Below are 16,386 nucleotides of genomic sequence, written 5' to 3' on the forward strand. Positions count from 1 at the left end.
TCTTCTAATTAGCTCACAAGCTGCCCCAGCATTTGCCATAAAAACTGTCAAAAGGTTAGGTCCCGTACAGACAGAGCAACAGAAGGAACCATGCCTCCCCAGGCTCAGGACATGTGCTGCGTATTTACGATTATTTCAGGAACAGAAGAGCAAGGAGGACTGTCATCTCCGCTCCGTGTTAATTCCTAACTGGCTTTTGCAGTCGTGGGTGCCCGACAAGAACCGATTCATGGAAGACTTGAGCATTTAAGATGCTGATGTACCAGAGCCACACCTAAAGACAACTTTTATTTGTCCATTTGAAAAAATAGGCACCAAATATCTCAACTTACGAGATAAACACAATGGAAAGAGTTATGAAAATGATTTTGCGGTGCAGTGAGTGAAGAATGAGTTCCATTAAAATCTGTTCTGGTTAATCAAAGAGGATAATGGGGGTCTAAAACCAACACCCCGGACCCAGGGTGTGGTAGCACCAAACCACAGAAGCAGGTCCTGGGTCTCATGTCTGAGTCTCCTGTCGGGGTTAAAGGACACACCACTCCCAATCAGCCACTATTGCTGAGGGAAAAGGAGGCCCTCCAAATAGAAATAGGATTTTGGCCAAAAAAAAAAAAAAAAAAAAAACCCCAGCACTAATTCCACCATGTCAGTTTCTACCACAATCAACCACAACAAGTCATTCTCCTCTCCTGGTCCTCCAACCATCTGTTAGTATGCTGAATCTATTTAAATTTTTGGTTTCAAGAACCTCCACCAGTTACTTCCTCTCTCCTCCAACTGCCCTGCCTTGTTCCCAAGTCAGCAAACCTATAAGCTTCCATTTACCTGTAACTGGACCCTTCTAACATCTGCTTCTTCATCACACAACCATCTCCCTCCGGCCCCACCATACAATACCAGATCAGTGAGTTAGTTTGTACTTTACATACAAGGAAAAACGGAGTGCCTGCCTTTCCCCAAGATTCCAGTCTTGCCTGCAATTCTGCAGATCATAAACTCCTTGAAGGCCAGGGCTAACACTAACACACACACACCACCCCCTTCTCTTTTTAAGTCTCCCAGGGCCCAAACAAGCGCTGCCTAATCTGGGGCCACTCCATAAATGCTTGTGATTGGCTAATGATGTTGATGACAATGACACCTCGATGAGGCTTCTGAGCAGAACAGTCTTCTAGGTAATGATTGCAACGAAGCAAGAATTGATGACACTCCTTATTAAAATTCTAATTGCATAATTGGGCCTGAAGGTATATATTCCCCCTCTTTGATGACACATTCTGATTTCCTCTCTCTAAAATACCTTGGCAAGGAAATCGAAATCTCAAAGAACCAACCAAGAAAAATATCCACAGGACAAAAGAGACCAGTAAGAAACAGATCACAGCACCTTGGGAAGCTACAAAATAGAGGTTTGACTTATAAGTCTTTCAAAACAAAATGAATTATAGTTTTCAGTGGGGGAAGAAAGTCCTTATGTTTGCAGCGTCTGGCATGTTCCCTGTTGCAGCAGCGACAGGTTACAGCAGCAGCAGTGAGTCCAGAGATGGGGGTCTGCGTCCTAAGCCCCCTGTCTCTACCACACACAGCCTTGGGTGAGCCACGCAGCTCAACAGGGCCTCGGTTTCTTCGTCTGTCAATCTCTTGGGCCCCATGCAGTGCCCAGATTTTATGACGCCATGAGAAAAAAATGAGGCGCTTCGAAGTCAGCTGACAGATGACAAAGCAAAAAGAAACACTAGTTATGATGCTATAAAAGCAATACAATCCCCCCCAAAGCATGGGACTTAGCTCACAACATGACAGCAATCACAGCCTTGTCAAACATTCATAAAACACCCAAACCTGCTGGGTTGGAAAAGTCACTTAACCTCTTTGGGTCTCAGCTTTCACAATCATCAAGGGGTCTTTCAGGATTAACACCCTCTGAGTCTATGAACCTGAGATGGTTTTGTGTAAGCCGTGGAGCACTTTTTTCGATACTATAATAGCTTTTTCTTTTAATCCTTTAACACCCCATTCTAGATCTTAAAATCATCTTCAGGGATGTAAATGACACTTAACACTTAATTTATGTGTGCTTTCCTACATTCCTTTCCCTTACTCAGTTTCTGCCACTGCTATCATGTTCCTCAGTCCTAATAATCGAGAGTTGACTTGCAATCATCAACTCTCTAATGTAACAAAAGCGGTCATGGTAACTAACGCCAATAAAAAATAGAAGTTTTCTGGCACCAAGCATGCTGTTGCTATTCAGCAATTATCAATGATTACAAATGTTTTAAAGAATGAGACTAAAAATTCTGCAGAGAGCTATGAATAGGAAACAATAGTGAATTCAGTGCAGGCAGACACAAAGCTAAATTTCAAATGCCTAAACATAAGGTGAAATGAACAGACTGTGAAACACCACCCATGACTAAGTGTTATCCAACTGATTAACTCCTCCTGCCCTAGACTCTGCAAAAATTAGAGTTTACATTTAAAAGTGCGCTCCTTCAAAAAAAAAAGCTCCCAGCACAACAGAACTAAAGCATAATCCGTTCATGCAAACCAGCTCATGGGGCCCAGGACTCTAGCCTGGAGAGAACTTTCAAGCATTTTGTTTCTGACCTGATTTTTTAATTGAGTTTGATGATCATCAGTGGGAATGACGCTGACTTTAACAACCTTGGAAGTCACAGGTATAAGTAGGTACAACTGTTTTTAAAAAAAAAATCTGCTGATGGATAAGCACTGCGTAAGGCTGAAGACTTTTTAAACATATTTATGAGACTGATTTCATCTCAAATCAATGTGAGTAGGATACTAGATAAATACATAGTGGGTGATTTTAAAAACCACAGATCAGTTCTGATAAGACTAGGAATGACTCCAGGTTTCAGTTTTAGGTTTTACCTGAAAAGTCAAATTATCAAAACCTCTAAAACTAGGAGACTAGAACGAGCAAGGTGGACGGGTTTGCTGTAAGTGAGGCAACTCACTAACAGTACGTTGTTGTGAATTATCCAAGCTAGGTCCAAATTTGGCAAAGAAGCAAAAATAGTAATGAGAGTTGGGAGAGGAAAAAGGCCCGTTTCCTGTAGAAATGATGTGCTCTGACCCCACCTAGTGGTGCTGGAGTGATTCCTAAACAAGCAAGCACTCCAAAGACAGGCGCCTTGACTCTCAGCACAGGTAACTGAAGATTTGATTAAAGAATATTTTTTCCCCTAAGGTCAGCACTAATTTGGTAATAAATCTTGGCTTGCTAAAAATGTACTGAAACATGTGGATTTCGAATCTAAATCAGACAAAGCACAGACAGGAAGACATCCTCCTGTGACAGACCAGAGAGGCCTGGTCACCAGCTGGCTGAAAAGAGTAGCAGCTCTGAGAAAACTCAGTTCTGGGGTTTTAAGACCTCAAATGCTTTAGCTTCTGAAATTAAGAATAAACAAGCACCCAAAATGTTCTTGGGCAAGAATGCAAAACTAGCATGAATAACTGGAGAAGTCATCAAAAACAAAAGAGAAAAATTTCATAATGACACATTGGGGATACAGGAATGGAGAATAACTAAGTATGGCAGAAACCAGAAAAGAATCCTGCTATCATAGTGGACATCAAGCTAAATAGAGATCAAGTACAGACCACATTACGAAAAAGAAGTTCCTTAAAATAAGGCATAAGGTAAAGCTCATCATACTTAGACTAATTGTAGAGTCTAGAAGAGTCTACAATTACGAAGGCAGGGATAACCTGAAGAAGAGTCACAGAAAATGAAGGCGATTAAAGGAGAATATTCACAGTGCCTCTAGCATGAGACCTTTTCTCTTTATCCCTCTTCCAATTCATGATAACATAAGAAGCTAATGTTTACCAAGTGCTTTATGGTCAGGCCCTGGGTGTAAGTGCCTAAGGTCCGCCTCATTCATGCCTTAAAACAATCCTCTAAGAAAATGACTATTATTCTCATTTTACAGGTGTGGCAACTGAAGTTTAGAGATGTTAAGTCCAAGATCACCTAGGGAGCACATGGCAGTGGTAGGGCTTTACCTCCAGCCAACTCAACCCTTCTATGAGGATGCCAGCTCTCTTCCTTAAGCAGTGTTTGTCCCGTCTCTAGCAGATATCGCTCACACCTACATGCTCAGATTCTGAGGTGACTCCCTACCTAAGAGGGAAATATGAAAGAGAAAGTTGTGCAATGAGTTGCTTCTGCCCAGATCACCTAAAACAGGATGTCAAAGCAGGGGGCCTCTGAAATCAGGCTCTTCCCCCTCGCTTTTCAGTTGAAGAACTGAGGCCTGGGAGGAAAAAGAGATGTGCCCAAGGTCACACAGAGGAGCTCCACAGGGAAGCCAGGGTTCAAACACCAGTGTGAACTCCCTCCCAGAGTTTACATCCTGGAAGGGAGTCATTTGCCCAAGTCTTGAGGTGTCAAGGATTGAACATCTTAACCGAAATCACCAGAGTTGTTCTTTCTGTTTTCCCCTTTCGAAAGTTCCTTCTACTTTAAGTCCGCTTGCACGTTGGAATGATCTGTAGTGTTGGTAATTAATCCAATCATAATTCTACCCGGGTACATGAAAATGTTTGGCATGCCAACCAACAGGAGAAGGAAGCTTTGTTCTTAACATTAGGATCTCTTACGACTCAATTTTGAGAAATTTTTCATGTTTGGCTCTTCTTACTGATAGATTGAATTGTTAGAGTAAAATTCCATCCTAGATAAGAAAAAACATAACCGTTTAGCCTCCTGGCAAATTACGTTCAGCACCCACTTTCTCAAAATGACAAATATCAAATCTTTCAAGTGGAAAAATCCTCCAAAGCATCAAGCCAATTGTGCAATGCAGCAAGTAGTGCAAGAAAGAGATTTCTCTCCCTGTCTCTGCAGCAAAAAAATCTGAGCTTACTAGCATAAGGTAATACCATTCATATGTTAACTACCACTGGTTCTGAAATTCAGTCCTTCTTAGAAAGCCACCTACATTTGACCTCATGAATTCCTCAAGTGCCATCTCTCTTTTTTTCAAAATGCACCAAACATCTTGCATTAGCATCTTGCTCAGGTAATATACAACATAAAAACAGAGGAGGAGGGGAAGACTAATTGCTTCTCAAGAGTTTTCTCCATCACCATCAATCAAATTACTGTTACTTTCAAAAGAATATTTCAACGTGATTTACAAACAGGTACTTTCACTGGAAATTTGAGGCTCAATGAGATGGAATGGCTTGACAAATCACAACAGGGCAGTCAGTACACAAGGTGACCCAAGCCTCCTACTTTAGGCAGACTATAGTCTGTCCCTTTCTGCCCTGCACCAGGCATTCCACAAGTCCTGATAACAACCACACAGGGTCAGTGATATTAGTTCCATTTTATTGACATGCAAACTGAGGTTCAGAGAACTTAAGTATCCTATCCAAGTTTTAAGTAGTTTACTGGACTTAAAGCCTGGGTCTGTCTTATTTCAAAGCTAAGGCACTTACTACTACTTTGCTACTTAGTGTGGTCCCTGGAGCAATAGCACTGGCCTCACCTGAGAATCTGTTAGAAATGGAGAATTCTCAGTCAACTGCGGAACTACAATTTACCAAGATCCTCGTTCATTTACGTGTACATTAAGGTTTGACAGCTGTGTACTATAACATTCTGCCTCTCTGAATATCACTACTGTGATTCCTTTCTATAAATCAGTGGTTCTCAAAGCAGGGGTAGGGAGGGTGTTTCCCCTTCAGGGACACTTGACAGTGTCTGAAGACATTGTTGATTGTCGCACTGGGGCGAGGTGTGGGGTGCGTCTGTCATTTGGTGGGTAGAAGCCAGGGAGCTGCTAACATCCTACAATGCACAGGACAGTGCCCACCACAAAGTCTCCAGCCAAAACGTCAAAAGTGCCAAGGTTGAGAAACCCTGATACTGCTGATAATATTGCCCATCCTCTTTGGGTCTGGGGTCTGTTTAAAGAAGAAAAAATAAGTTTTTCATGGCAACATTATGGCTGAAGAAATGTCACTGAAAATTCCTTTCCCTAGGGTCAGTCTCTCACAACATTTATCAAATTGTAAATTCCATCAGGGGTCAGCAAAGTATGGCTCGCAGGACAAATCCAACCCACTGACTGTTTTTGTGCAGTTAACCAGCTAAGAATGAGTTTTACATTTTTCAATGACTGAAAAAATTTCAATAACATTTCCTCACTTGTGAGGATTATATGAAATTCCAATTTCATTGTCCAGAAAGAAAGTTTTCTTGGAACAAAGTCATGTCTATTATTTTTAATTTTACCAAAGGCTACTTTTTAAAAAACAGCTTCATAGAGATATAATTCACATACCTTAAAATTCACCTATTTAAAGTGTACAGTTAAATGGTTTTTAGCATATTCACTGAGTCGTGCAACCATCACCAGAGTCAAGTTTAGAACTTTTTCATCACCTCAGAAAGAAACCTTGTATTTTTTAGCTGTCAAGCCCCTTTCCCAGCCCTAAGCAATCACAAATCATATATGGTATTTTGTGACTGGCTTCTTTTACTTACGTTTTCAAGGTTCATCCATGTTGTTCCTTTTTATTGCTAAAAACATCCCATGGTATGGATATATCACCTTTTCTTGATCCACTCATCAGCTGATGGACATCTGGGTAGTTCCCACCCTTGGCTTTTATGCATAATAACGCTAACCGTTCATGGACAAGTTTCTCTGCAGACATGTTTTCACTTCTCTTGGGCAGACATGTGCAAGAACTGCTGGGTCACATGGTAACTCTACCTTTAACTGTCTAAGGAAAACGGCCAAAGTCGCTGCACCATTTTATATTACCACCAGCAGCATATAGATTCCAATTTCTCCATATACTTATTCTATGCTCCCTCCTTTTTTTTTTTGGTGGGGGGGTAATTAAGTTTATTTATCTAATTAGTTTTTTAATGGAGGTACTGGGACTTGAACCCAGGACCTTGTGCGTGCTAAGCATATGCTCTATCACTTGAACTATATTCTCTGCCTCTATGCCTTTTTGAATCTAGTCATACAGCTAGTTGGCTCCCGTTATGGTCAGGTATTTTGTTGTGATTTTGATTTGCATTTCCTTGATGACTAATGATGTTGAGCAGCTCTGCATGTACTTACTGGCCATTTCTGTATCTTCCTTAGAGAAATGTCTACTCAGGTCCTTTGTTCATTCTTTAATTGGGTTTTTTACCTGTTTATTACCGAGCTATGAGTTCTATATACATATTAGATATGAGTCTTATCAGATACATGATTTGCCAACATTTTTTTCTTTTCACTTTCTTGATGTCCTTCAAAATGCATACTCTTTTTTTTTTCACTTCATTATATTTTTGTTTGTTTTGGGGGAGGGGGCTAAATAGGTTTATTTATTTATTTAACAGAGGTGCTGGGGATTGAACCCAGGCCCTGTGCATGCTAGGCACGCGCTCTACCGCCCAGCTATACCCGACCCCCACCACACACATAAGTTTGTAACCTTGATGAAGTCCAGTTTATATATATTTTTCTTTTGTTGCTCATGCTTTTGGTATCATATCTAACAATCCTATGCCAAATCCAAAGTCACGATGATTCATCCCTGTTTCCTTCTGAGAGTGCTATAGTTTTAGTTCTTACATTTGGTTCTTTAACCCATTTTGGGTTAATTTTTGTAGATGGTGTAAACTGAGGATTCAACTTCATTCTCTTGCATGTGGCTGTCCAGTTGTCTCAACACCATTTGTTGAAAAGACTATTCATTCCCCCAGTGAGCAGTCTTGATACCCTTGTCAAAAATCAGTTAATCAAAGATGTATAGGTTTATTTCTGGATTTCAACTTTATTCCATTGATCTATATTTCTATTTTTATGCCAGTGCTACACAATCATGATTATGGTTGTTTTGTAGTAACTTTTGAAGTCACAAGTATGAATCTTCCCACTTTTTTCTTCTTTTTCAAGATTGTTTCAGCTATTCTGGTCCCCCTGATACTCCACATGAATTTTAGAACCAGCTTGTCGATATCTACAAAGAAGTAAACTGGGATTCTGATACGGACTGCATTGGATGTATAGACTTATTTGGGGAATACTGTTTCTTAACAGTGTTAAGTCTTATGATCCATGAACAAGGAATCTTCTTCCATTTATTTAGATCATCTTTAATATCTTTCAAAAATGTTTTATAATTTTCCAGAGTCTAAGTTTTGCAATTCTGTTGTTAAATTTACTCCTAAGTATTTTGTACTTTTGATGCTATTGTAAATAGAATTAACTTAATTTCATTTTCAGACTGTTCATTGCAGGCATATAGAATGACAATTAATTTTTGCATATTGATCTTGTATCCTGCAACCTTGCTAAACTCGTTTATTAGTTCTAACAGTTTAGCAGATTCTTTAAAATCTGTCTACAAGATCGTATTATGTGTAAAGAGAGGTAGTTTTATGTCTTCCTTTCTAACATAGATGCCTTAATTTCTTGCCTAATTGTCCTGGCTAGAACCTCCAGCACAGTGTTGAACAGAAATGGTGAGAGTGGACATCCTTGTCTTGTTCCTGATCTTAGAAGGTAAACATCCAGTCTTTCACCATTAACTGTGATATTGGGCTTTTCGCAGATGCTCTTTATCAGGTTGAAGAAGTTCCCTTCTATTTTTCTTCTTTTGAGGGTTTTTTTCATGAAATGCTGTTGGATTTTGTCGAGTGTTTTGTCTGCATCAACTGAGATGATCGTGTAATTTTTGCTTTTTATTCTATTGATATATCACATTGATTTTTGGATGTTAAAACCAGCCTTCAATTCCTGGAATAAATCCCAATTGGTTATGGTGTACGGTTTGTTTTTTCTTTTTTATATGTTGCAGATTCCTAACATTTTAAAGGATTTTTGCTTTCATATTCATAAGAGATACTGGTCTCTGTTTTCTTGTGTTATCTTTGTCTTGTTTTGGTACCAGTGTAAGGATGGCCTCATAAAATTGAGTTGGGAAGTAGTCCTTTCTCTTCTATTTTTTTGGTAAAAGTTTGTGAAGAATTGGTATTTATTGCTCTTGACATATTTGATAGAATTCAGTAGTGAAACCATCTAGGCTTCTAGCGAGTGGAACCTGGGTTTTTCACTGTGGGTAGTATTTTTATTGCAAATTTACTCTCTTCACTTATTATATGTCTATTCAGATTGTCCCTTTCTTCTTGAGTCAATTTTGGTGTCTTTCTAGGAATTTGTCCATTTCATTTAAGTTATCTAATTATTTGGTATACAACTGCCATTTTATTTTTTGTTTTCTATGTATTTCATACCTTTTTTATTTCTTTATTCCCCCTTTAGTATGTAATTTGCATTGAGTATTTTCTAATGAAGCATTTAAATTTCTTTAATGATTTTTCCCACTATATTATTAAAGATTCTTTTTAAAGTGGTTACTCTAGAGTCTACCATGTAATCCTGACTTACCAGAATCAGCTTTAGATTTATACTAGCTTAATTTAAGTAATATATAAAAATGTTATTCTTATATAACTCTATTCCCTCCCTTTTCTTGTAGTATTATAGTTATTATATACTACATCGATTAAAGTTACACACCAAACAATGCATTGTTATAGTTATTACTTTACCATCCGAAGTCATTTCCTTAGCGCATTACAGCTTTGTTCTCACCCATTTCCCTTGTGCTGATATTGGCAAGTATATTACCCATATATTACATCCTGATGGTATAGGCCCAACAGTATATTACATGCATATTATTTCATATAATTGCATTTTAACTCAGTTAAAAGAAGAAAGGAGGAAAACATATAATTATAAAAGACAGTATAAATGTATAATTACTGTTGCTCTTTGGGTTTTTTTATGGGGATTTGAATTATTATCTGGGGTCACTTGCTTCTTTAGGCCTAAAGAACTTCCTTTAGTATTTCTTGTAAGGTGGGTCTTTAAACAACAAATTCTCTGCTTTTGTTTATCTGGTAAAGTCCTTATTTCAACTTTGTTTTTGAAATGTCCTTTTCACTCCTTTTCACTTATATCCACCTGTGTTGGATACAGCATTCTTAGTTGACAAGTTTTTCCTTTGAGCACTTGGAATGTTATCCCACAGGCTCTGGCCTCCACAGTTTCTGCTGAGAAGTTAGCCGTTAATCTTACTGGGGTTCCCTTGTAAGTGCCAAGTCATTTTTCTCTTGCTGCTTTCAAGATTTTCTCCTTGTCTGACTTTCAGCATTTTTAGTATGATGTGTCTGCTTGTGAATCTCTTTGTGTTTATCCTCCTTGGAATTCATTGAGCTTCTTGGATATACAGGTTACTGTTTCTGATTAATTTAGGAAGCTTCAGTCATTTTTTTAAAAAACATTTTCTCTCTCTCCTCTCCTTCTGGTAGTCCCATTACACATACATTGGTACACTGAATGATCCTCACTTCTCTGAGACTCTGTATGTTTTTCTTCATTGTTCTTTTTCTCTCTCGTCTTTAGCTTGCATAATCTCTTAACAGTCTGTTTTTAAGTACACTAATTCTTTCTTTTGCCAGTTGGAATCTACCTTGAACCCCTCTAGTGAACTTTTTGTATCAGTTATTGTATTTTCCAACTCCAGAATTTTAATTTGGTTCTTTTTTATAAATCCTATTTATTGATATTCTCCAGTTGATGCAAAAATATCATTCTATCTTCCTTCACTTCTTTAATCACGCTCTTGAGGAGGGTATAGCTCAAGTGGTAGAGCATATGCTTAGCATGCATGAGGTCCTGGATTCAATCCCCAGTACCTCCATTGAAAAACCAAATAAATAAATAAATAAACCAAATTACCTCCCCTCTGCAAAAAAGAAAAGAAAAGATTAATTTAAAAAACGGTGTAATCATGCTCTCCTTCAGTTCTGTGAACATATTTACAGCAACTCTAGGGACTGGTCCCCACCCTGCCTTCCAGGGCTTATTTGTTATTGTTATTTGCTTGTTCAGTGACTGGATTGTTTTAGTGAAATCTATTTCCCTCACAGAGGGTTAAGGCCTATTATGTTCCTCAGGGAGTCTTTGGGTTTGCCCACAGCCACCCTGGATGACAATAGTCTTAGTGGGACTCTTCCTCTCTTTCCCTGATCACACCCAACTGTTAAACTCTACCTATTATTTTCTACAATGTCCTGGGGTATAACTTGCTCTACAAAGTAATCCACTCAAAAGGTGGCTCTTTTGAGGGGAACAGTTTCTGAGATCAATGTTTGGTACTTGTTCTGACCCCAGGAGGGCTCTTCACAGCTGTCTTGTTCCCAGACTCTCTCCCTGCAGTCTAAACCGTATCTTCATTAAATCCACAAACCTCCACACAACTGCCTTTCACCAAAACCTCCACCTTCCTTGAGAGTACCCTTAGGCATAAAGTTCTTCACATTCTTGCAAATGAAGTCACTGCTTTGGGGAAGAGATTAGGAGCTAAGGGTTTTAAAGCCTGCTTCTCCCTCCAGGCAAAATCTCTGAACCCTGGGTAGAAGTGGGGGAGGGGGAGACACACTAGCCTAAGGTCTTCTCAGTTTGTTTCTTCTGGCTAGAAACACCATCTCACAAACTGAGGGTGGAAATAAAGCAATTGGGACCCGAGTACTCTCGGTGAGCCATGCCCAGAGTACAGCTCCCATTCCATAAGCCGAAGTTGGGTGGAAGAAGGAAGCCCCACCTTTCAGCTTTACTCACCCAGGATTTAGCCTCAACAGCAAGTAGCCTTGGGCAGGAAAAGCCCTCAAGTCATGCTCCTCCCGGGAAGCAGTCTGACTGGGAGCTTGGGGGAGAGGAAGCCCTGTGTACTTGGTTACAGCTGTCCAGAGCAGAACCTCCACCTTGCAGAGCTGAGAGCAGGTAGGGTGGTATTGGTCTTGGTTCAAATACTACAAACTCTCGCCTTTCTTACCAATTTTTATAGATTTTTTTTTGGTAGATGTTTCTTGATGTTTGTTTGCCCATAGGACTATTTCCAGAGGGTTTAAATTGTTTTGTTTTGTTTTTTAAATAAGTTTTACCAGTTTACAGGGGACCAGATTAGTGGAGTTCCTCACCCTGTCATGCCGGAAGTTGATACTGTCTAAGGCTGTTTTTGTGCTTCAGTGTAGAGCTGGAAGTCCAGTAGCTGCAACTGAGACCCTAAGGCCTGCAAAGCTGAAAATATTTACTATGTGGCCCTTTACAGAGAAAGTTTGGCAACTCCTGACTTAGGTAACACTGCCAATGCTGCTGGTCCACAGGGCACACTTTAAGTAGCAGAGACTTAAATTACTTGAGAGGCAGTATTGTATCGTCCAAGATCTGGAATCAAAACCCTTCTTCCATAGGGGGTGGGTACAGCTCAGCAGTAGAGCACATGCTTAGCATGCAGGAGGTGCTGGGTTCAATCCCCAGTACCTCCACTTAGGAAAAAACAAACATACCTTCCCCACTTACTAGATACATAGTTTGGGGTACCTACCTCCCTCCTTGAGCTGTTCTGAGAATTACATGTATGAATGTCTGACACTAAGGAATTATTCAATAAATGATAACTGTTATCATCATGATAGGAACTGTATAGAAAGTTTGAGACACCATCTCTCCTCAAAGAACTTTTCCCAGAAAATATAAGCTGTAAAAAAGGGAAACAAGTACCACAGCCTTTCCAACAAACCGAGATGCAAACTTTTAATACCTGGGATACATAATATTACCTAACAAAGTTAAAACTCTACAGAGCTGGAGCTTAAGCTTGACACTGAAAACTAGAATTCGCTAGCACAGATGCTTTCGGTCTCTTGCAGTAACAATGAATGAAAACCTTCAGGAAGTGCTTCCAAACCCAAAAGCCCTGTTTAAAAAAGCAGAGACGGTCCTTAACATGAGGATCTGGGCCTAGATGGCCCCTTCTGGTTCTGGCCGTCTCTATCTTGGCCGACACATGATATAAACAGAATCCCGAAGCTTCCACCTCGACTGTCACCGCGGCAAGGGCGCCGAGTGGGTGCGGGACCCGCACCAGGGGTCGATCCCGCCGGGCTCCCCTTCGCAGCAGCCCGTCGGGGCTGCCGGCCGGTTACCTCGCAATTGAACTCCATCTCCGCGTCCATGGTGACAATCCGCACGGTGAACGTCTTAGGCTGCTTCCTCTTGAGCGAGCTGAAGCTCATTCGGGAAGCGATGGCCCCGGCCATGTCGCGGCGCGGGGCTCAGGCCCGGGACCCTCGCGCCCCGAGGCCTGCGCTCTGGACCTTTTAGCCTCCCTGGAGAAGCCGCACAGGCCTCAGGGCCACCATGGTGGCCGGCAGGCCGGCCCTGGAGCTGTCTGAGCGGCGCGGGCCCCCAGCGGCCAGCATGGGCCGCGAGGACCCTGCCCTGGGAACGGAAAGGGTAGTTGGGAGGCGCGCCCTGACGGCCGCGGGAAGCGATTGCTATCGGGGCCCGACGGGGCGGGCACGGCCCGGCTCGCCGGGACTCGGGCCGGGCACGCCGGAGACACCCGGGGACGGGGCCCCTAGACGGCGGCGGCCCAGACCCCGCTTGCCTCTCAGCTGCCGACGGAGGTCTCGGGGCTGCGCTGCAGCCGGGCGCGCACGTGCGCGCGTGGCTGTCACCGTCCTCGCTCCGCGCGCCCGCGGGAAGCGTGCCCTCCCCGCAGCCCCCGGCCTGCTCCCCGCCCCGCCCTCAGGCCCCTCGATCACTACACACAGCGCAGCCGAACCCGACAGCTGCCGCCCAGACCCCGCAATTGGCTGAGAACTCCGAGGGAGGCGGGACTTTCCCCAATCTGTCCCACCTTCTTCAGAACCACTTCACCAATTGGAAGTTTAGATCTAATTGGAGGCGCGGGCCTGGGCTCGGCGTTGAGTGGCTGAGCTGGCAGTCACTCTGAATGCTTTTGTTTGTAGGGGTACGCCTACCCTAGCAAGACTGGTTGACATGGCGGAGCCCGGCGCGCCTTTCCCGGGAAAACACGTAGAGAGGCTGGTCCCGGTACAACGAAGGACTGCCCTTCGGACCAAGTACGCACCGAGTGTGTCGCCCTTGGGGATTGTGTTTCGGACACCTGACGGATAATTCTGTTCAACACTTAATTACTTACGTGTACTTTGTGTCTCAAACTTTCCAACCACTTGTGGCGGCCGCTTAGGTAAGCGGCATTCTCCCCCAAGTACTTCTGCTTCTCTTTAGGAGAAATTCTAATTATTACCGAGGGGATGGGAGTAATATTTGTATTTACCTCATGGGGTTGTTGAGGAATTTAAGCGAGTTAATACTTGTAAAACTTTAGAACGGTGGCTGGCAGATACTAGGTTGAATCCTATGAAATTGCTCTTTTTGTGGATTGAAAAAACTGGAAAATGAAAGCATTTTTCATTTTGTATTTTATGTGTGATTTCTAATTTCGGGTTATAAGAGTGTATTTATTTTTTTAGTGTCATCAAGGGTTATAATGGGTGTCTGTGAGGTGGAGGAGTATAATTTTGTGTGTATTTTTTTAAAATCCTATTTTAAAATAACTTAATTATTGAGCATATAAGAACAAGTTGAATAAGAAATTTTCCACAAGTGTTGACTATCATTAGCATCAGCCCCACTCTACAGATGCAGGAACAGAAGTTCAGCCAGAGGGAGCAACTTGCTGGACATCACACACCTAGTTAGAGGAAAAGCTGGAATTCTACCCAGATCTGTCCTACCCAAAGAAAGGCTGCTGCTATTACCCCGACTCTGCTCTGCTTCCCTGGTGGTGGTTTCTAAATTGCTCCACCCTCTTACAGCCCAAGTCCCTGAACTACGGTTCTGGAGCACTCAGCAGACTCTGTTGCTATAACTGTACTAATCGCATAAATTAGCTCTTCTCCGTGGGCCCCTGCGGAGCTGAAGAAACACCAGCCAGGACCCAAGAATCATTTGATGGCACACTCAGCGAGGCTGCCAGGCCGCTGTGGGGGAACTTTTACGTCCTGCCTTTTGCTGGCAGATTCTCCTCACCAAAATGATTGTATAGGGCACTGTGGGCTTATCGTGGGAGTGTCTTTGTTTCTGTTGCTTCAGTTCTTCCCTGTAGGTGGGAAAACCAGGCTAGATTCTCCTATGGGCTCCCCACAGGGACAACAAATCAAGGCTTTAACCCAGGGCCCAGACCGCTGATAGAAAGTGACTCTGGGAACCCACTGAGTTGCAAAAGGAGGTAGTTCAGACAGCAGGCACTAAAAATGACACTGATGGCCAGTAATAGCTCCTTTTTATGGAAGGCTTACATTAGGTGTTTGGCACTAGGCTAACTGGCCAAACATGCTGAATTTAGCTTTCCTAGGGGGACATCCAGGTAGATGTATGGATCTGGATCTCAGAAGGGAGGCCTGGGCCAGGCATCAAAATAGATGCAGTGGAATATTATGCTGGCATTAAAAGTGCCATTCACAAAGGATGAATAGAGGAGTTGATAGTATGTACCAGATACGGGTTTGAGAAGGAAAAATTTAGGTAGATCTCATTAAGAAAGACCCGGCACACACACCAGTTAATAAATTTTGTTGCATGAATAAATGAAGGACTTGAGGAAATACTTACAGTCTCAACTATGAGAACAGTGTTGGTAACTACCATATAATAAGTGCTGACCATCTAAGGTACTCTGCAAAGTGTTTTGCAAGCTTTACTTCTTTTCATCTTTATCAAAACCCTATTCGGTCGATATATATCCATATACATGGGGAAACTGGATAAGGCTGAAATTAGGTAATTTACCCTACATCATAATTGGCAAAGTTGCAGTTTGCGTCCAGGACTGTTTTAGTCCAGATCTTGCCTGACTTATATTTCATTCCTTCATTCTTCCAGAAGATCAGTGTTTCTCAAAGTAAGCTCCCTTCCCTCCAGGAGGGCATTTGGCAGTGTCTACAGATTTTTTTTTTTTTGGTTGTCACAACCAGGGGGTGCCCTTGTCTTCTTGATGGGTGAAGGTCAAGGATGCTGTTAAACATCAGTACCTCTGTTTAAAAAATTAAAATAAATACATACATAAATAAACATAATTACCTCCCCCCCAATTTTTTTTAAGACTGTAAAATATTGAAATTTTCTTTCAAGCAAAGTGTAAAAAATATACTGAGCCTGTAAATTGCTCTGTGACTAGACTTCATTGTCATCTTAATATGTTCTTTGCATGTGCATATATATATATATATATACACACAGACGTGTATATATATGTGTGTGTGATTGACTATGTGACCTATACAATACAAACTGTGGGAATGGGCAGCTTTGGAGCATATATCCCATAATTATTTTTTCAGGAATAGTTGCATCATTTACACGGCAGCATTTCTTCTCAGGCTTGGGTTGGGTGCTGTTGCTTGCAGTGTATGAAGAGAGTTGTGTCAGACCAGTTTAGTGTGTTGTGAAG

At 41.7% G+C, this 16,386-nt stretch overlaps 1 protein-coding gene across 2 annotated transcripts in view; it reads right to left on the minus strand.

Annotated features, from left to right (window-relative positions):
* NF2 (NF2, moesin-ezrin-radixin like (MERLIN) tumor suppressor) overlaps positions 1-13,679 on the minus strand; it is a 65,416-nt gene extending 51,737 nt beyond the window's left edge. For both annotated transcript variants that reach the window (XM_006213525.4, XM_015247348.3), the window contains exon 1: positions 13,052-13,679. In XM_006213525.4, the coding sequence (XP_006213587.1) occupies positions 13,052-13,165 (114 nt within the window). In that variant the 5' untranslated portion in view covers positions 13,166-13,679. The remainder of the gene's footprint in view (positions 1-13,051) is intronic.
* Positions 13,680-16,386: the final 2,707 nt, after the last annotated feature.

This window comes from Vicugna pacos, chromosome 32 (genome assembly GCF_048564905.1).
Source record: "Vicugna pacos chromosome 32, VicPac4, whole genome shotgun sequence".
In the NCBI taxonomy this organism is placed as follows: Eukaryota; Metazoa; Chordata; class Mammalia; order Artiodactyla; family Camelidae; genus Vicugna; species Vicugna pacos.